This window comes from Akebia trifoliata, chromosome 5, assembly GCF_017979445.1.
Source record: "Akebia trifoliata isolate Shusen 1 chromosome 5, ASM1797944v1, whole genome shotgun sequence".
In the NCBI taxonomy this organism is placed as follows: domain Eukaryota; kingdom Viridiplantae; phylum Streptophyta; class Magnoliopsida; order Ranunculales; family Lardizabalaceae; genus Akebia; species Akebia trifoliata.
Window position 1 is genome coordinate 27949152 of NC_141379.1, and position 22783 is coordinate 27971934.

The window sequence follows — 22783 nt, forward strand, 5'->3', positions numbered from 1 at the left end:
TTCAATTTCACCTAAATTAACTAGGATCATTTGATTTGTTAGAATTATGTTTGTGCAAAAAACGTGAGAAACGATCTCGCACTCATTTTTAATTCTTGGATGACTATAGCTTCTAGTTTCAGAGAAGCCCTTCTAGAATATGAACCAAATGCTCATATCAATTCTAGAATCAAATTCTAGGTGAGACCTAGGTTCTAATTCTGAACCGAACTTTGCCAAGCATAAATCAATTAAATCAATCTCATATTCGATGATGGATTGATCCTCTATAATACCAGAGAAAAATAACAAAGACATTTTTGGGAGTGCTAAGAAAGGCTGATTTTCCGTATTGGAATTCCATTACGCATAATTTGTATTGATAAAATTTATAAGCAAAGAAACGTAATTATCAAGGGGAATTATTGTGATTATATTATAACAATTATACCACATAATTACATTGAAGATGGGATCTACATCTACATACATATATTACTCAAAGAAATACTAGGTAATGCAAATGTATAAAACATTGGATGTGAAATTTTAACCGAAAGCCCTGTTTGGCACATTACAAAAGATTTGCATTGGAAATGGTTTGTAATGAATGATTTACTATTGCTTGGTACCCACTGGGAAATCTCTTGCGAATCTTTTTTTTTTTTTTTTTTTTTGTGATTGATTTATCTGTTCAATAAAAATTTTCATTGTGATTTTGAAAATGATTTGCTGTAATTTATGTGCCACAAATTATTTGTTGAAATTTCTTAAGAGTTTAGGGGATCGATGCAAAAAAAAAAAAAAAAAAATGGCAATGCAAATCATTTGCATTGTATAACCAAGCACTAGTAAAATTGATTTCAAAAAATTATTTGCAACATACTAAGCAGGGCTAAGTGACGGAAATAATATCACTTATGTTTTTTATTGGAAATAATCTAATTGATTTAGTCCTAATTGTTTAGTAATAGCTTTTATTCTTATATGTAAGGGTATTTTTGTCTTTTGACTTTTCTTTATTATAATTTCTTGCCAAGCTCTCAGATTAAGACTTGACAATTTCTCTTCTATTATTCTTCTTGGTATCAAAGCCCTAGAGGTCCATCAGTTTTGGCCCCTTGAAGTATCTTCACCCTACTTTCTTTTCCTCCAACCTTTTTTGTTTGATCTTAGAACTCAACAAACCTAGTAGCAAGACTGTTTAAGGTCTTCCCCTCTGGTTTTTATTTATTTATTTTTTTATATATTTATATTTTGGCCTGAGTTGCCTTAATCGCATGCTGCGATAAGAGTGATTTGTGAAAAGCCTGCACTGTAGGCTGTGTTCCATGCAACCAATTGGTTTTGAGTTGCATTGTGATAAGTTTTTTTTTTCTTGTTGTTGGCTTGCTATAGGAGTTTTTTGTTGCTGGGCTACAATAAGTTTTTGATCCATATTTAGGGCTGTGTAAAACAGTGCTACTAGTGTTGTGATAATGTTGTGTGGCTGCAATAGGGTTGTTGGCCTTTTGATTAGGGCTATGTGAAACAGTGTTGTTGGTATTGCGATAGTGTTGAATGGCAGCAATAGGGCTATTGGCCTCTCGATTAGGGCTGTGTGAAGCAATGTTGTTGGTATTGTGATAGTGATGTATGGTTGCTGGCCTCTTAATTAAGGTTGTGTGAAATAGTATTGTGTGTGTTGCAATGGTGTTGCAGGTGTTTTTGAGCTGCTATTTTGTGAGTGCACCTTTTTAGTGATAGGGCTTAGGACTGGTTAGTATGGTTGTCACATTCTTCTTCAGCTTGTTTTTTTTGTTCATCTAGGTTATGATTTGGACTAACACTACTGTTGGGTTGTATGATAGAGTTTCACCCCCATATTATTGTTTGGCTGGGTTATGTGATAGAGTTTCACCTCCTCCCCCTATTTTATTACTGTTTGAGGATGTCATTTGATCTTTGGTGATCACGGACCTCCCTTCAAACCAAAGTAATGACTTCGAAATAAGCAATCATAACTTTTACCACAATTCTTGGGTCTAATTCTTCAGCCCAACGTATTACCACTACTCTTCTCAATGGTTGAAACTTTCAGTCATGGTCTCGATCTGTGCGACTTTATCAAGATAATCGATGTAAACCTGGATGGCTCTTTGACACCGTTACTAAGCCACTCCTTACTGATCCCAAATTTGAATCATGAGAGATCGACCACTGCATTATCCTTAGGGGGCTATTAAACTTCATGGAACAATGCATCTATATTATATTCATATATGATAAAATTATCTCATCTTTGTGGTCAGCACTTACTTAGACATATGTATATGGTAGGAATGACTTGAGAATTTATGAGCTCAATCGAGATATTACCTAGGCTATCTAAAGGACTTAGAGTGTAGTAGATTATTTTAGATTTATTCAATCATATTGGGAGAAACTTTCTTATTATGAATTTATGGCTGAATTATCTTTAGAAGCAATTGATTATGTGGTTAAGAGAATTGTTTGACACCAAACCTATTAGTTTCTTATAGGTCTACATCTTGAGTTTGAGGCATTTCAAGTACAAATCCTTAACACCACTCATTTATCTTCTTTATTTGAGATATTTGAGACCATTGATAGTAATGAGCGTCATCGCCGTATTGTTCCTTCTCAAACTTAGGTCCCTGATATTCTCTACTTCAGTTACAAATTAGGTGGCTTTAGTTACTAACTTGAGTTTCTCCAACTCTCACACCTCAGGATCAAAGAGTCATGACCGTGATAATTGTGGTAATGATAAAGGGAGTGACCTTACTTGCAGTCTGAAATCGCTTCGAACGCTTTTTCACTAACTAGCAAAAAGGAGTCTGACTGGTAAATTAGGGATTTTATGAGAATTGAAAATCGTCACCTAGTTTACGTCTAGAAAATAAAAATAACTTCAAAGTAGATCTGGATTGGTCTACAAATAAGAAAATTTGGTAAGGGGTTAGATTACGATTTTGGAAGGTGTTAGGCACCGAATCCGCTCGATTGAGATGATCGATCTCTATTATGATCCAAAACTATCTTATGATCAACATGCAAAGGCTAAAATCAAGGTAGGATCCAATCATCATCAATTTATGTCGAATTTGCTAAATGAATCCTACGACCAAAATTATCCAAAGATTACACAATGTCTTGAATTTTGCATAAAAAGGAAAAAAAATGAAAAAAAGGCTTAATCTTATCCCATATTCTAAAGTTCAATATAAATTTTTTTTTTAATCCCAATTACCAAATTGGTAAAATATGAGTCAAGTAAAAAATATAACCAAATTGGTAGGATATGTAAACACTCCAAGTTAGAAAAATTGTTAAGTCAAGAATATATAACTTTATACATGAACTTTCCAAATTGGAAAATATGGATTTTGGTAAAATTACTAAATCAGCGAAAAAAGTCTAAATTTGTATGAATCTTCCAAATTGAAAATCATTGATATTAGCAAAACTATTGAACCAATAAAAATCTGATTTGTATGGATCTTCCAACTTGGAAAACACTGATTTTGGCAAAATTCTTGGATTAGAAAACTATGGATGAAATTTCAAATTAGAAAGTTATGAATATAGAATTTCTGAATTATAAATTTATGAACATGAACTTCTAAATTAGGAAATTATGAATATTTGAAAGCGCCCTCAATCCGTGGGGTGCGCGGATCCGCTTTTGACCTTTGGGATTTGGGAGTCGTCACCTAGTTATTACAGTCTAGGAACCGAACTTTGACTCTAAAAGGCAAATAAACTAATCTACGAAAGAAAAATACGGGTCCGGGGATCACGTTACAGGATTAAAAAGTGTTAGATACCAACCCCGCTCGGCCAATGTCGATCTCTACTTATCCCAAATAAAACTACATTGCTAACAAAAAACCTAGATAAAAAAATAAAAGAAATTTTACCTTCGAACACAACGATTCTATTTCCTCAAATCTGATAAAATCGCTCCTTGTACCATACTCCTTGCTTTGTTCTATCTCCGGATCTGATTTCTGATCTCCGAGGCAAGGTATCTCTTTTTTGGATCTAGATTATTCGAATTTGTTATGGATTTTGGGGTGTTTTTGAAGGACTTCTAAGTGTTTTTCAAATTAAAATCGAAGTATGGGTGTTAGGTAAGGAGTTGGAGTTTCAAAATTAGGGTTAATGGGAGGCTAGGGAAGCTTTTTGATCTATTTCTCTTAGGGTTTATCATTTGATGCGAAAATAGGGTGTGGAGGCTCCTATTTATAAAAATTTTTTTAGAAGAATTAGGGTTTCTTTTAGGGTTTTAATTTGGGTTTTGACTTTAGTCTTATGAAATTGACTTAGTCTTTAGGGTTTTAATTTAAGGTTTTAACTTTAGTCTTATGAGATTGACTTGATTAGTTTAGATTAGGGTTTTGATTTAGGATTTTGACTTTAGTCTAATGAGATTGACTTGATTAGTTTAGATTAAGGTTTTGACTTTAGTCTTATGAGATTGACTTTAATACTTTGACTTTGGTCTTTCTTGGTTGACTTTTGATATCTTGACTTTAGCCTTACTTGATTGACTTTAAAATTACCTTTAGTCTTACTTGATTGACTTTAATTTTTGGAGAACCCCCTGTTATTATATCTTTAATTCTTTGGGCCCCCAGATGGAGGGGTCCTTGAATAAATATCCTAGCAACCATCAACAATTTTGCCCGAAAGCCTGATTGATCAATTTTTTAGTTCAAATTTTTAACTTAATTTTATTAATGTTTCACTTTACATTATTTTATGATTTATTTATTAATTTTAAAAATTTTAATTATTAAAATTGTAAAATTACCATTTTGCCCTCGGAGATGATTTTTTGTGTTTCAAGTCGATTTTTGGTGTTCTAGGATGTTTTGGAATCGATTTTTCATAAGGTATTCAATGGGAATATTGGTTTTTGTAATTTATGAAATTTTTTGTATGAAATGGTCGTGAACTTTATGAGGGGCATTTTCGTAATTTTGTCAAATTCTGTGAAAATTGGTGAAATGATTTATTTGATTTTGATTTGTTATTTTATGTGTTTGAATGAGTTTTCCTAAGCGTAACGTAGGCTCTAGGGTTATTTTGATATTAGGGGTATTTTGATAATTTGGTTATTTTTAGTGATTTTTATCGTGAAGCTTCTTTTTGGTCTGCAAGATGATGATTTCTATGTTTCTGGGGTCGTATTTTCCTAGCGTAGCGTGGTTTCTAAGGTTCTTTCAGTTCGAGATACCTCATCCGGATTTCTGAAACATATTTGGTAACAAAATAAAACGTTGGAATAATGATCCATCATTGGGAACCGTTACGATCGGGTTGACGAGTTGATTAATCAAGCGGATGCAAAAATAGGGTGTCTACAATATGAAATTTTCAAATCAGAAAATTATTAATATGAACTTTCCAAATTAGAAACTTACAAATATAAAATTTTCAAATTAGAAATTTATGAATATGAAAATTTTGAATTAAAAAAATATGAATACACAATTTTTAAATTAGAAAATTAATGAATGCAAAATTTCTAAATTAGAAAACTATGAAAATGAAATTTTAAAATTAGAAAGTTATGAATATGAATTTTTCAAATCAGAAAATTATGAATCAAAAAAATTAAAAAAAAATTGAGTAAAGAAATGAGACTTACTTTTAAGACGATATGGTTGTTGTAGTGGGGATCCCTTCAGAGGATCTATTATTAGCAAAGCAAGTGTGCAGCCAAAAGGAAAAATAGGACTACTGTTTGTTAATGGAGGTGTTGCGTTTTGAGGTTGTTGCGGAGACATGGAAGGGAGAATGAGACATAGAGGGGGCTACTGGTTTGGGGACTTGGTGAAGAGAGAATAAGCAAAGAGGGAGCTACTTGTTTGGGACTTGATAAAACGAGAATAAGGTAGAGAGGGGGCTGCTGGTTTGGGACTTGGTGAATAGAGAATAAGGTAGAGAGAGGGCTGTTAGTTTGGGACTTGGTGAAAAGAGAATAAGGCAGAGAGAGGGTTGCTATGAAGAATTGGAAAAGAAAAAAAATGTGAGAGAGATGGAGTTGTTGTGGAGTGTTGGAGAAGAAGAAAAAAATTGTGAGAGAAAAGGAGTTGTTGTGGAGAGTTGGAAAAGAAGAAAAAAATGTGAGAGTTGTTGCTACAAGTACGTTCCCTATTCCTTCATCTTTTTTTTTTCTTTTTTTTTTAGTTGGGTCATCTAACCATTTGTTAGTGTGTATGTGTGAGAATGGTAAAGAGGAAGAGTCTGAGAAAAGAGACGTGGGAGAAAGGAAGAGTCTGAGAGACAGAAAGAACGCGTAAAGAGTGAGAGTCTTCAAAGAATGGGATGCCCCCTCTTTATAATTTTTTTTTTCAATTTTTCAATTCTCTTTATTCTCCACATTTTTTTGTAGAACAAGGTGGGTATTGATCATATGTTACTCGTGCTTCGGTAGTCCTCTATTGATTGGTTTTTAACTTTGAATTTGATTGGTCGATTGAATTTTAATTTTGATTCAATTAGTCGATTTAATTTTAATTTTAATTTTGATTGGTTGATTTAATTTTAATTTTGATTCAATTGGTCGATTTAATTTTACTTTTGATTAGTTGATTGAATTTTAATTTGATTAGTCGTTAAATTTTAATTTTGATTTTGATTCGATTAGTTGATTTAATTTTAATTTAAATTTTGATTTTGTCACTTCATGTGAGAATTTTCAATTTTCCTAAGTGTGAAGTTTTTTAAATTTCTAATGCGCATAAATCTGTTAATAATTCATTTTCTATAACATTTTCCAAAGAGTCAAAGTTTCTAGGTAAAAGTCAGACATCGATAGGCATTTTAGTCATTTTTGTGATTTTTCGTAAATTCCTCCATTTTCTTTTATTTGGATTCTGTTGGACTCGAAATTATATTATGAAGGTACTTTCGAGACTTTTCGGAAGTATGTGATTCATGAGGGGTATTTTCATTATTTTATTTATTTTTTTAAATTTTATGAATTTTGGTGTGAGGTTTCTTTTAATCCCAACATGATTATTTTTAAGTCTCGAAGTCATATTTTTCTAACGTCATGAGGTCTCTAAATTATCAAAATATGTAATGAACCTAAGTGTACATACTTGCTAAATCAAGTGTAAGGTGTAGCAATCTTAAGCATGCCTATTTTTCTATGTTGAGTTGTAACGAGTAAAAGGACTAGAAACAAGAAAAATTAAGAAAATGTACTCTTTAATTTTTGAATTCTTTGCGCTCATTGTTAGAAATCTATCACAATCGGGTGACGAATTGTCAAATTAGGCATATGAAAAAATGGGATATCTATATAGTCATTGTGGGAAGATTAACCATGAGAAGGCTCACTGCTTTTAGCTCTATCCTCATCTGATACTATAATTTTATTTGTCTTCCTAGATCTGTATCAGAAGCTTTACGAGACCCTCAATGAATTAAATATATGACTACTGAGATGGATGCGTAGTAGTAAAATAATATCTGAGAACTTATTATCCTTCTATTTGGGGAGAAGACCATTGGATGTAGATGAATATTCACTATGAAATGTCTCGCTGATGACATTGTTGATTGGTATAAGGCACGTCTTGTTGCTAAGAGATTATATAGACTCGTGAAAAATATTTTGGCTCCATGTTTACTCTGATTGTCAACTTTCTACTATTTGACTTCTTATTTCTTTAGTTGCATGTCACTTCTAACCACTTCACCAACGCGATGTGAAGAATGCCTTTTTGAATGATGATTTGATTGAGATTATTTATATGGACTCCTCTTCCTAGGTTTCATTTTTAGGGAGAGTATTCTGGGAAGGTATGCCATTTTCTTAAATCTTTGTATGGCATGAAGTAGTCCTTGCGATCTTGGTTTTATTATTTTTGAGGTTATTTTATCTATGAAGTTTTCTAGATGCCACTCAGATCATATGTGCTTTGTTCGTCGAAAAATGGATGGTTAAAAACTTGGATCCACTTAAGTACTTCTTGGGGATAGAAATAGTATGCTCTTGTCGTGATATTTCACTATCTCAGTGTAAATACACATTATATCTTCTTCAGGATAATGGGATGTTTGGTTGCCATCTTGCTTCCTCCTCTATGGATTATAATCATTGTCTTTATGTTGACTCTAGTGATCTTTTATTGGATTTTTATTTTTATCAAAGACTTGTAAGTCGTCTGATTTATTTGATTAATATTAGACCAAACTTTTCCTTTGTGATTAGTGTGATCAGTCAATTTATGCATACTCCATGTATTTCTCAATTATGATGTCGTTTATCGTATTCTTCGCTACTTGAAGTCACTTTATGATCTTGGACTTTTCTACTCTTCCACTGCTCTATCGCATTTGTATTGTTTTACAAATGATAATTATTCTAGTTTTCTTATAGATAAGAGATCTACTTTTGGTTTCTATATACTTTTTATGGTGATAACCTTATCTCGTGGAAAAGTAAAAAATAGAATGTGATTTCTCGTTAATCTGTTGAAACTAAATATTGTGCTATGACCCTTAACACATATGAGTTAATTTGACTTCGATTTTTGTTGACAGAATTATGATTTTCTATTTTCAATCCTTCTACTTTGTTTCGTGACAACAAGTCTGCTATTATGCTTGCTTCTGACTCAGTTTTTTACGAAAAAACTATGCATATTGAGGTTGATGTCCACTTTCTTAAGAAAAAAGTTCGATTTAGTGATCTTCAGATAGTCTTCATACCTTCTTCAGATCAACTTGCCGACGTGCTTACAAAGTCAGTTGGTCCTTCTATCACTAATTCTCACATTGTCAAGCTGAGTTTAGTTGATATATTTACCTCAATTTGAAGGGGAGTATTAAAAATAATCTAGTTATTCTAGTCATAATTGTTTAGTAATAGTTTTTATTTTTATATGTAAGGGCATTTTTATAAATTCCCACCAAGTTCTCAGATTGAGACTTGACAATTTCTCTTCTATTATTCTTCTTTTAAGATAACTATTATTGCCACACCAATTCTTATGTAAATCACCAAAGAATTGCACACAGTTGGTGTGACAATAGTAACTTTCTTTTTTAAAACCTAGAATAATGACATAAATTTTGAATCAGGGGCGGTGCCAGGATTTTCTTGTAGTGGGGGCAAACTATGGTTAGTTGTATAGTTGAAGAACTTGGATGGTGGGAAAATTATTTGTCCTGGAACGATTGGAGGGAGGTGAGGGTGTGGGGGCAATTGCCCCCACCGGCTCCTTACTAGCTTCGCCCTTGGTTTGAATACATCATTTAAAAAACAATAGACTTTGTGAAATTAGGTAGTCACGTGATTGAACCTCCCAGGTTCATAGCATATTTTCTAGAGATGAAGTTGTGATTACTCCCTTACTTATGAATGCCTTGGTCATCTTCACATTGAGATGTACATCAACCCCTTGGCCGACTTAGTGGTCGAATTGGCATCTGACACCTACTCCAATGTTGTACACAATTTTGCTAACGAAATTGCCTCTACAATACACAGGTGCCCATGTGTCTCACCTCAATACAATGATGTTCAAATGGGCACCATTGTGCATAAACTCGTAGTGGGGAACAAAGATATGGAGGCCATGCAAGGGAGAAACCTTGACGGTGATTCTTGTGAAACATGGGCAGATTGAACATTGCATGCCTCACACAAGCTCACATTAGTAATTTTTTTAGGTTGTAGCACTATTTAGTCTTTTCCTTACAAGAGCTTATTAAAATGGGGTTAGGGGAAAAAAAGGGGGTGATATTGGTTCACTCTTATCGTGTTCTCTCTCTCTATCTCAAATGCTCCCATTCCTCCATCATTTCTTCCTCCCCACTTCTTCTACTTCTTTTGTCTTAGCTTTTACCCTATCCCCTTAAACTGTAAAGATATCTGAACGATTATTGACTTGGTTTAGACAAACATAAGTCAAAATCACTTGATTCGAGTTCTCATCTAATTTAACAAATCATGTGCTTTCTCGATGTCCGATGTTCGAATCAAAATCACTTTATCCAAGTTCTGATCTAATTTAACAAATCATGTGCTTCCTCAACATCTAATATTTGAACCTAGACATTATCCACAATTGTTCCAGTTGTAGCATGCATGCATGTACGAGGTACCCACTACCACACACACACACACACACACACACACACACACACACACACGAATTATGTCGTCCAAAGTCTTTAAAGTATGAAAAAACCACTCACCTTACCACAAACAAACTCTGGTGTGTCAATCCAGGAAAATATTTTCCCTGTTCACTTGCCAATTTGAATCTTGGTGCCTAAGTGGGACAAGAGGGTCAGTTTGGTCACATTTTGAATTTTAAAAAGCATAGGACCCTCCCTGCCCATCTGCCACTGAACACAGACTGTCCTCCACACTTCACTCTTCATTCTCCAATCTCCAAGAACTCTGGTTTCTCTCCTTCAATTTCTATATTTTTTTTCCTCAAAAGCAATCAAACAGAAAAAGAAAAAATCGAAAGTTCAGGATCTGAAATCTTTGATCCTGAATATGGCTGCTGGATATGTTGGGATCTTGGTTTCAGATCCATGGCTCCAGAACCAATTCACTCAGGTGGAGCTTCGCAGTTTCAAATCTAACGTAAGTCTCCGATCTCAAAACTTTAATTTCTTTTATCTACGCTTGTTTGCTTGTTTTTTGAGTCCACAATGTTGAGATTGTATGGTTCTGGTTCTGTTGTAGTTTCTCTCCATGAGGAGAGAGCTTGGAAGAGTGACGCTTGGAGACTTGCCTTCGAAGATGTCGAAGCTGAAAATTGTTGGAGAGAATCTGACGGAGGAAGAGAGAGCTTCGTTTCTGCTGGAATCGTATGGGGACATGGAAGAGGAGGTTGATTTTGAATTGTTTCTTCGGGTGAGAAACCTAGCTACGATTCTCCAGTTTTATGTTTGTTTGATTCTTTAAAATTCGATCAGTAAAAGTGTTGCTTCAAGTTAAACGATGAGAAAAAGTAGATCTTGTTTGAATCTGATAGCCAGATGTACTCTCAGAACTGATTCCCATGTACAAAATTGAATTTTTTTTTCAAATTCTGTAATTTGGTTGCGTTTGGGTGCAGGGATAGCCCTGCTCTAGACAGACTAAATCCATAGTTAGGGTTTATTCTGCTAAAAAATCAACTTGAAGAGAAAAACAAAGGCAGAAAACTCAAAATGTCCCTTACATTTCAAATCTGAATTCCTGATAACCTTTTGGAACCAATATAATAAATCTTGTTCACCAATGATGTTAGTTTTGAAGGGTATTACTGTAATATACCTCAAATTGGTCTGGTTCAAGTAAACATTTGGGTTGAACTTGAATGCATAATTGAAATTTGTCGTTTAATGATTTGTAGTTGAGAGTGAACTTCTTCTAAAATTATGTCAGGTTTACTTGAAAATGCAAGCACATGCGAATGCTAGAATGGGTGGCGGTGGTGTGAAGAATTCATCTGCATTTCTCAAGGCAGCGACAACTACATTGCTTCACACTATTAGTGAATCCGAGAAGACGTCCTATGTTGCACATATCAACAACTACCTTGGAGAAGACGAGTTTCTGAAGAGATACCTTCCTATAGATCCTTCAACTAATGATCTCTTTGAGACTGCAAAGGATGGGGTTCTTCTATGGTGATTTTTTCTGTTATTTTTGTCATGTTGAGTTGAGCTTAGAGGTTGATTTTCTTTCTTTCATGTTTTAGGATTTAATAATTAGAAAGATTTTGCTTTGATGCAGTAAACTGATCAATGTGGCGGTTCCGGGAACAATTGATGAACGAGCAATCAATACTAAGAGAGTGCTCAACCCTTGGGAAAGGAATGAAAACCATACACTATGCCTAAACTCTGCCAAGGCTATTGGATGTACGGTTGTTAATATTGGGACGCAAGACTTCATTGAAGGAAGGGTAAAACCAACATGCCATTTACCTCTAGAACTTTGTTAATGCTTCACTTTGCATGGTCTCGTGATTAGGTAATGTCTTTTGGGTATTTTCTTGGACCACTTGGAAACATAGTATTCGATGCTAACATATAAAAGCTAAATCTCCCAAGCTTTTAACAAATTATGTATCCATTCTTGTTATTTAAAAGTTATTAGCATGGTTCAAGTATCATATCGGAATGTATTGGCTGATTCATATCAGTATCAATCGAGAACAATACAAAACATAGATTCCGAGACATAAAATGTTTCGGGAATGTATCAATATGCATCAGTCGAGACAGTATCATTTTCTCTCTTTACTTAAACATTGCTTCAAAATGATATTTTAAACCTGGTTGTTAGATTGTGTTTAGCAAAAAAAAAGTGGTGGTTAGATTACTACCCTTCTAAAAATTGACTTTTCAGTTCTTAAAATCAAAGCTTAAAGGGTTTTTCAACTCAACACTTTTTATTCCAAGGTTGAAGACGTTCTTAATGCGGGCTTTATAATTTAGTTTGGGCCAATGGCCATCAAACCTTGTGGGCTTAAGTTGTATCCCTGGCCCAAAACTCTACTCCAGAACTGTGAAATTGCAATCCAACTTGATTGCAATTGTAACCACCAACCCATATATCCTAGACCAAGCTTGAACCCAAGTAGCACACCTTGTCCAGTTCGACTCATTAAAACAATGCTTAAATTTCGCTCCAAGTGCATAGGTCCCAGGTCCATTTTTTCATTTGAAGGGCTAAAATAATTGACCCACATTAACCCACTTTGGTCCAACCCGTAATGGTTGATCCAAGTTTACCTGTGAGTGTAGCTGACCATTAACTGTTAACTTGGAATAATAATGGAGTTTTGAATGAAATGCAATGTTGGACAAAAACTCAAATCATAATTTATTTATCCAGGGGTTACAATGAATTCTTGACCATGCAGTAGAGAAATTGCTTGATATGTAGAATGCATTTCCAAGCATGTTTGGACATTTAATTTTTGGACAAGATACTGGGAATTCATACATTCTTAGATCAATTTATTTTTTGCAGTTCCTTCCTTTTTGAGAATTGGAAATTTTTTTGAAAAAACAAGGAATATAAAAAGGAAAAATAAGGGGCCCTACCTAAAGGAAATTTATTTTCTTCGAGCATTCTTTGTTTAGATGGGAGCATGTGCGTTCTAATAGCTCCAATAGTCTTTTGTAAGCTGGATTGGTTTGTTTATTGTGTCCTGTTCACGGTAGGTCGTTATTCTTGACTTCCTCTGTGTTGTTTGCTTTAACTTCTTCAATAAAATTTACTTATCAAGTAAAAAAAAGAAGTCTAGCTTTATATGGATATTTGTATCCAACTTGTAATTTCATCATTAAAGGACTAATGTTCTATTTTGTTTTCATTTTCAGCGTCATCTTGTGCTTGGAGTGATTTCTCAAATAATTAAGGTATGCTTTGATGGTCCTATTTTCAGCAATTGGATTTACATTCATGCAGTTTTCGTGTAAAAGCTATAAGGAAAATCTAAGCTTTTGTATGATTTTTCCTCTGAAAGCCACATTTGAGGGATATATGGTAGCAGCATATTCATCTTTTCATTATTTATTCCATTCTGGGATGATGCATAACCATTGTGATCTATATTTGACTGTTAATCTTAGATACAACTATTGGCGGACCTGAACTTGAAGAAAACTCCTCAGTTGGTAGAGTTGGTTGAAGATAGTATGGTGAAGAACTCAACTGATCACTTCATAAGTTCTATTTTCTTCACTCGCATGAATAGTTGTATGTTGACTAGTACATTATATTTTGCACCTCTATGATCAACAGGATGTGGAGGAGCTGATGAGTTTACCACCAGAGAAGATCTTACTAAGGTGGATGAACTTTCAACTAAAGAAAGCAAGCTACAAGAAAATCATTACCAATTTCTCGTCTGACGTGAAGGTATGTGAATGTAAGTTCAAAAGAATCATATTGACTAAACTTAAAAGATACATCAGTCTTGCTCATGTCACAGTATTCTCAATTTGCGTCTCAAACCTTCCTTTGCTCCATCGTCATTTTGTTTGGAATTAAGTCTAGAACTAGAATAATAGAATATAAAAAAAACCTAATAAATAGTTTTTCAATTTTCCAGAGTAACATGGTACCCTTCAATATAATATTCCAATATAAGCTATAGTGTAACCAGCGAAGTTTTTGATAAAGATATCGACAAAATGTGAGTTTTTTGTTATATTACACTTCACTTGAAATTTTGGTCTTCAATGGAAGAAGGGGTGAAAATAAAGAAAGCAGAAGTATAAGGTGTTGGAATTAAAGAGAAACATTATAATATATGAAAAAATTGATAATGGAGAAGTATGTAATTTTGAGGCATCTACTACATTAATGAAGGATCGTGAAGTAGCCAAATGTATTGAGAGAGCAGCGAAAGAGATTCTCGAGGAAGCTGAGGGTAAAAAGCAGACAAATAAGGATAAGTGTTGATGGAATGATGGGGTTCAATTATTATAGGAAACATGATCAATTACAAAGCTTGCGAATGGCTAGAAATGAAGAAAACTTAGAAAGATACAAAAAAGCTGAAAAGGAAGGGAAGAGAGTGGTAATTGGAACTAGAGACACTGCATATGATGGCCTATACAAGAGGTTTTGGATTCTAGAGTCTGAAGGTTGAGTAAAATGTCTACAAGCTGGTATAAATTAGAGAAAGGAAAAATAAAATAAAATAAAATAAAATCTAGATCGTGTTAGATCCGTTACGGACCATGATGAGAGAATCTTGTTAAAACATGAAGAGATTAATAAAAGGTGATGAACATTTTCAGAAATGGTTAAATAAGACTACATAGGAGGCTCGGAGCCAAAACACAAACGCGTTACAAAATTGTGGGCCCCATCACGTAATATTAAGTTTTGAGAAACAATTTCCTTACTAACTTAGTAACGATTTTGAGCCTTACTAAGGGTCGTTTTGCTCAAATGGATTACCACATTAGCAATCCAACACTAGAGCCCTCTAGATTACATAGAAAAACTCATAAAAAAAAACAGAATATAATTTCTTTTGGGCTCGATCCAACGTTTTGAAAATGGACTGCTATCGAACTTCCACCTCACTCCAAAATTTAAATTCAACAGTGAAAAAGTAACTTTTTTAAAAAAATTGTTTTTTCAAAGTTCATAGAATTATGTCCTCTACTACCCTAAAGCTTCAGATCATGTTTTTGGATGTCACAAGGTGGGCCCAAGGGACCTTAGTAAGGCTAGTCAGACTCTTAAGTTTTTGACAAGTTATTTTAGACAATTACTTGTTCTGTATACTTTCAACTAGAGTTTGGCAGCCAAAAATGGTCCTGGAAGCTCATTGAGTCTAGTCCTTTGTTGCAGGAATCTGATACCATAGGTGCCGCTTCTGTTGCGTCTTCCACTTTGGAACTAACTCTGCTCCCACTTCATGAAATAAATGAATAAAAACCTGTTTCGCAATAGCTGTTTTCCCTTTCCCCCACCTAACCCTCCCAGACCCCCTCCCATTTCGTGCAACTAAGGTCTATTGAACTTGGATACTGAGTAAGATTCAGTCAGCTTCACTAAAAGTTTTCCTTTCTCTTTGTTGCTTAGTAATCATCTCAGTCAATGATGTATTGCATGTTTGAGTTATTCTCTAAAACATTCAAGACTTTCATGCTTTTTGTATTCAGACTACAATGTCTTTGCAACCACTTATTATTTATCCCAGCATTGGACGAACATGATTTCCTTTTTTGTTGCTCAATCCTTATTGGTAGTCATATTGTTTTTATTTGCTCAACCATATCTTGCCTTGGAGGCATCCTTGCTACTACTTTTCTGCCTCCTTGTTTTTAGTGAACTGAAGGTCTAATTTTTTTTTCTTTCTTTCATATCTAGTCATACTGAATTCCATCCCTTTGGGATAGGTGGCACGTGATTAGTTGTCATTTTCATGTCTGTTACAGACACCAATGTTTGAGCATGCAACTGCTGCCTTTGCAGGACGGAGAAGCGTATACTTGCTTGCTAAATGTTCTTGCACCAGAACACAAGAACCCGTCTACTTTGGTTGTTAAGGATCCTTTAGAAAGGGCAAGATTAATTCTTGAGCACGCAGATAGGATGGGTTGTAAAAGATACCTGACCCCCAAAGACATTGTGGAAGGTTCTCCAAATCTTAACCTTGCTTTCGTTGCACATATTTTTCAGCACAGGTGAGATTGTATCTTATTCCGAAGCTTGGATTCCAAAAATGATTGTTATAATCCAGGACCATTATCCTCATCATCTACTGTGCTTAATTACCCTAGAGTACTTAATCAGTTAATGTGAGAATAGTTTTTTGTTTCTCTTATCATAACAATTGCAATTCTGTATTCTAGTTGCAGCGAGTTATTTCTTATTATTTTAGCAAATCCTTAATAGTGATGACTGTTGGAGATGATTTTCTGCGATTGAACATGTATTTCTTCAATTAATTGGATTCATACTCTGAAATTGGAATTAGATTTGCACTTTAAAAATACATGAACTTGAAAACTAAAAATTGTCTAGCTGGGGCTTGTTGATTTATCTATGGTCATCAAGGCTAGTTCCAGACCCATATATCGATTCATCAAGCTTATGTTCGTTTTTTATGGGCATAAGTCTTCATTCTATTATGTACAAAAGCTACTTGAATTTTTGACTAGTGTTCTGAGCTAATTATAATGACTTGTTGCATACAGGAATGGACTCTCATCCCAGACAAGACAAATATCTTTTCTTGAAATTCAACCAGATGATGCACAGATCTCCAGAGAAGAGGGAGCATTTCGCCTGTGGATCAATAGCTTGGGAAATTCTACATACATTAACAACGTATTTGAAGATGTTAGAAATGGGTAGGCAGTGGGGTATTTTATCTGAACTAAGATGATTATTTTCTAATATTATCTAGAGATCTTAATAATAATCTATTCTTGCACAGATGGGTCCTTTTAGAGGCTCTTGACAAGGTCTCACCTGGAATAGTTAATTGGAAGATTGCGAGCAAGCCTCCTATTAAAATGCCATTCAGGAAAGTGGAAAACTGTAATCAAGTTGTGAAGATTGGGAAACAATTGAAGTTTTCCCTAGTCAATATTGCTGGGAATGATATTGTCCAAGGAAATAAGAAACTTATACTGGGTATGTCTCTTACCTGATGATTATAAGATCCATTATGTGGACTGGTATCTCAATGTATCTTGTTTAGATTAGTTTTGATTAATTGAAATATTGTTTATTTTTTGCTCCAGCTTATCTGTGGCAACTGATGCGATACAACATCCTCCAACTCCTAAAAAACTTGAGATTTCATTCTCATGAGAGGGAGATCACAGATGCTGATATCCTAGAATGGGCTAATACCAAAGTGAAGAATGCAGGAAGACACAGTCGTATGAGTAGTTTTAAGGTATTACATTTTAAACTGCTTGACATTTCAGGTGCAAAATTCTGGTGCATGGCTTGCTTCATTTAAGACTTGGCTGTATCATTTTGAGCTACTCCTCTATGGTTCAATCAGGTGCAGGCTCATCACAGGCATAGATGATACATGCTTCATGGCTGTCTCATGGATGAAGTTTAAGCTTATGGCTTTAGATGTGAATGTGTGCCTAACCTTGATTTAAAAGAAAAATATTTTATAGATGGAAAGTACTATAGCAAAGCAACTATTTTGCTCTGGATGTGCTGTACATACGGCATGCATGTAACAAGTTCAGGGTCTACCCTTAGACGAGTCCCTCCTAGATCAAACAGGCTAAAATTGTCCTGATTGGGGTGTGCCCTGACACTCTTCATTTATTTTTAACCATGTATAAAAATATCTGATGGAGCATATACTTAGAATCATCTGATTGTAACACTGTTGGCTTAGTATATCTTTTGTCCCTCAATGAAATAATGCTGACAATCCTGCTTCATGTATGCCACATGTATTACACTGGGAGGGAAGACAACCTCCATTTCTCCTGAATTTAAGTATTTCTCTTATATAATAAACCCCCTTGCTTTTATTCCCAGTGTACAATATTTACTTGACAATTTTTCTTGACTGTTTCCTCCATGACTTTGTTTGTTTACTTATGGCTCGGAGATTCGTATTGTTGACATGTTAAGTTGTTTGTATTTACTTTGTTGTGTATAAAACCTCTCTAATTTATATTTTGCATGAATGATTTGCATTTTATTACATTTATATTTCCAGCCCATATTTCTATATAGCAACATTGAAAGATATAAAAGTGGTAAGCAGAGTTGCAATCACAATCCAACTGGAATTAAGGATTTATTTTTTTGATAGAAGATCCCAATCTTCGATGGGAAGGGTTTAAATTTAATGTTTGTAGGCTCAAACGGTCTTGCTAGCTCTTTTTTTTTTTTTTTTTTTTTTAATGTTTTACAAACCTCTTCCTGAAGCTTATGTGTAATTCTCGCTAAATTGGAGTTCATTTTTGTTGCTTTTGATTTCCTTGTTTACATATATTCTTAAAGTTGATTCTTTTGGCTGTCATTCTGGTAGAAAATGGTGATATTTACCCTGAGGATTACTTATGATAAAATTTTGGCTATATGTTGTAATCATTTCTAATTTACAGGATAAGAGTCTCTCGGATGGCATTTTTTTCCTTGATCTACTAAGTGCAGTGGAGCCTAGAGTTGTGAACTGGACTCTAGTTACAAAAGGGGAAACTGGTAACTTTCACACTTTTGATTAATATAAAGAGCAAGTTTCTTGAAGAATTGTAGATCTTCCTCCTTGTCTAAGCCATAAGGACAGCATTTATTAGAATTTTCTAGGTCATTAGTCGTGTGTTGGATGCATTTTGGTGCACCTAATTCAACAATTCTTAGTTTATTTTTCTGCTATTTATATATATATATATATATATGGGTGACGTTCAGCAGCCAACGTTAGGGAGCCAATATGGAGCCAACACGTTTGTCCTATGTGGCTTAAAAGTTTCGGATTGAGCTGATTTTTGATGAGGATGGATCTATATGGTGAGATCATCCTCACCAAAAATCAGCTGAATCTGAAACTTCTAAGTCCATCAAAAGTGGTTTAGAATTGTGAAGCGTCGATTTTTTTTCCGAAAATTTGTAAACCACTTTTGATGGACTTAGAAATTTCAGATTCAGCTGATTTTTGGTGAGGATGGTCTCCTCACCATAGAGATCATCCTCACAAAAAATCAGCTCAATCCAAAACTTTTAAGCCACATGGGACAAACGTATTGGCTCCCTAACGTTGGCTGCCGACCGCCAACCTATATATATATATATATGTCTTGAAATATTTTGGCGGAGACATTCTAGTATTTGGGTACGAAAGTCATTTCGTGATGTTTTGAAGGAAATTTTCTTCATGTCTTGTATCGTCTCAATTCATATCAGCAAGTTTCAGCCAAAACAATCCAAGACAAACACAAAAAGGCCTTTTTTTGGGGGTATTGTATTTCTTCTTTTGATTTTAGACAAGCATAAAAAGCTTATACAAAAATGTAAAATAACAATTAAATGATTACACGATGAATAAAAAATACTCTTAAACATTTGTCAATAAATTCATTCCCTTAAAATTGTTAATTTTACCTTGTTCTAGACAAATTGTTCATTGTGCTCCCTTCGAGGAAGGACATTTTTTCTATGTCAAATCTACCAATATTATATTTTTCTAAAAAAAAAAAAACCACTAGACAAGGTGCCATTGTGGGCACTTTTTAGTATGCACTTGCTTCTATATTTATATAAAACCTAGAATTGTGGAAGATATGTTAAACCTATAATGATGATGTTAACACATGAAAACCTAGATAAGCCCTTCATTATTATTCAACATCATGATCATAAAATGATACATTTTTCTATCTTTTGGGGCAATGCAGACGAGCAGAAAAAGATGAATGCATCCTACATTATCAGTATTGCAAGGAAGCTCGGATGCTCAATTTTTTTGTTGCCAGAAGACATAACAGAGGTAATTTGGTGATGATTTATCATGGATTCCTGTTTTCCATGGAAATATCTGCAAGTACCTCTTCTGTAGATGTTCCATAGGGTGTGCCTTTCTCATCTGTGCACATTGGGGCACATGTGTTTGCACCTAGGAGATAACTATGCTAAAAAGTGAAGAAATCTAATGACTAGAACTTGAAGTCCCATACATGGTTTAAAATATCGGAATGTATTGGTCGATATGTATGGTTATCGGCTAAGACCGATACAAAACATTGAATGTTTCAGGAATGTATCAGTCAATACTGTATCAGTTTTTTCATTAACAGAAACATTCAACTGATACGATATTTTAAAGAGTCGTGCTGGGGTGACACAAAGGTGACACAATGATGTGATGTTGTGCACATTACCGTAGATGCTTTTCCGCGGGATACGAGTAAAAAGCATCTACGATTATGTGCGTGCCACCACATTATTTTTGTCACGTTTGTGTCATTCCAGCATTTTCTTATTTTAAACCATGGCCCTTTATGTGCATAAAATTCTTTGTGCTGTCAGAAGAAAATAGTAAAATTATTTTATAGAAAGCTCTCCTTGATATCGACACCAGAGGGACCTTAAATTTTCTCCCATATTGTTTTTTCAAACTCACAGTTTGAGCCTTATCTATGGTAGTTTGTCTCATCAGGTGAATCAGAAGATGATCCTCACTCTGACAGCAAGCATTATGTATTGGTACATGAAACAACCCATTGAAGAAAGACCTTCTGGAACTTCAGATAGCGACAATGGAAGCTCCATGGAGACCAACTCAAACTCCACGGGTGATGATATCTCTGAGACCTCTTCAACGGAAGATAACGGTAACAGATAGTAGGTGATCACACTAAAGAAAGATTACAAAAATTTATCTACTTCGATTTTCTTAATCCCAATTCATTTTTTCCCCCCTTAAATTCCTTTAAAATACTGTTTCTTTGGTATTGTGTGTATGTCAGCAAAAATTACAAGACAACCTGATCTTGTTTGCTATCCATATATGTTATTGTTTAGCTGAAACAAAAGATCTTGTAAATATCAACTTGTTTATTTTGATTAATGGGGGTTTTGCTGATTTATCATGGAAAACACCAGCCGCAAATCAATGGTTGAGATGGGAGATTACTCCTAGGGATTCCCAAGTGAAATGAATCCTTGGAAAGTAATTGATCTTTAGGAAATTTTCGGTTTATGTTTGATGGAGACCCTTAAAAGCATAAATATACATGTTCAAGCTTATAATGTGTACCTTTCATTTGGAATTATAAACTGGTTTTACGAGTAACCCTTGAAACCTAAAGATCTCTTTAAATATTTAAAAGGGGTGGATTTCCTAAAGTGACATTCTATAACTCTTAGCTGTGGAGTTCATTCTTCCATAACAGCTATGTAGGAGGACGTAAAGTGGGCCTGACTTCTGCTGTCATAGTATTCTGCCATGTGGCTGTTTTCTGTTCATTGATGTGGGACAGAATCGGAAGAAAGAAACCCGAGTATCAGATTCATTATTATCAAGCAATTCAGAAAGGTAACAATGATAATTAAAAAATGGGAAATGTACATCACCCAACCATTTACCCCACAATTTGCTTAACATGTTTTGTCCTACATGGGTTAGAAGTTTTGGAATGGGCTGATTTTTGGTGAGGATGATCTCTACGGTTAGAAGATCATCCTCACAAAAAATCAGCCCATTCCAAAACTTCTAACCCCATGTTTACAAGTTGAAAAATTGTGGACCGTCCATTTTTTTGTAAACCATTTGTGATGGGATTAGAAGTTTTGGAATGGGGTGATTTTTGGTGAGGATGATCTCCTCACCATAGAGATCATCCTCACAAAAAATCAGCCTATTCCAAAACTTCTAACCCATATATGTAGGACAAAACATGTTGGGCAAATTGTTGGATAAATGGTTGGGTGCCGAACGGACCTATATATATATAAAACAGACTAAGTAACATTTTTCGTAGCCATGTCGATCTCATGATGTTTAAATGATGAAGTTCATGAAAAAGCATTAGATAACCATATATGTCTCTTCTAGAAGCTTTACTCATGTATCTTTCAAACTCATTTCTTAATGTCTTGTGAATAACTTCAACCACATCATAACCTGTTCTTCCAAACATTTCTACTGCATTTTCAAAATACCCATTAAATATCCTACAACATTCATCTGTAATCCTGGTATTTGGCAATGTACCCACATGACTCAAGTTGCAGCGAGAGCGCTTGAGTGAGAGAGAAGGAGAGAGTGAGCTTCGAGGGTTTCAACGAGAGGGCTCAAGTGTGAGAGAAGGAGAGAGAGAGGTTCGAGGCTAAGGCTCGAGCGAGAGAGAAGGAGAGAGCAAGGTTTGAGCGTTTCAGCCGAATGACTGTTAAAGAGAACGGCGAGAGGATTTGAGAGTTCTGTCTATTGAGAACTCTGTGTTCTATCGGCTTTTAATTGAACATGGAGGAGGCACTAATTACGAATAAATTGAGGGATGACTATGTAAAAAACTCATTAATTCATAACTTAAAACGCAGACGCCGTATAATTGAATCTTGTCCGTCCATTTCCTTATTATCCAATGCACGTTATATGTTTGTCAAACCATTTGGTAAGTGGCAGGGCGCCAAACGGGACCATATATATATATATAGGTCCCTTCCAGCAACAAACATTTTGGCAAAACATTTTTCAAAACATAGGTTAGAGGTTTTGGAATGGGCTGATTTTTGGTGAGGATGATCTCTATGGTGAGGAGATCATCCTCATCAAAAATCAGCCCATTCCAAAACTTCTAGCCCCAT

At 34.7% G+C, this 22783-nt stretch overlaps 1 protein-coding gene across 1 annotated transcript; it reads left to right on the forward strand.

Annotated features, from left to right (window-relative positions):
• The first annotated feature begins 10318 nt into the window (after positions 1-10318).
• On the forward strand, positions 10319-21073 carry LOC147401931 (Actin binding Calponin homology (CH) domain-containing protein). The gene is made up of 14 exons (XM_086443418.1): positions 10319-10606; positions 10709-10879; positions 11396-11640; positions 11747-11918; positions 13345-13383; positions 13597-13665; positions 13769-13885; positions 15962-16173; positions 16687-16842; positions 16929-17128; positions 17239-17396; positions 18583-18679; positions 19873-19964; positions 20634-21073. Exons 1-14 carry the CDS (start codon positions 10517-10519, stop codon positions 20817-20819), a joined length of 2004 nt encoding a protein of 667 aa, XP_086299544.1. The 5' UTR covers positions 10319-10516; the 3' UTR covers positions 20820-21073.
• The last annotated feature ends 1710 nt before the right edge of the window (positions 21074-22783 follow it).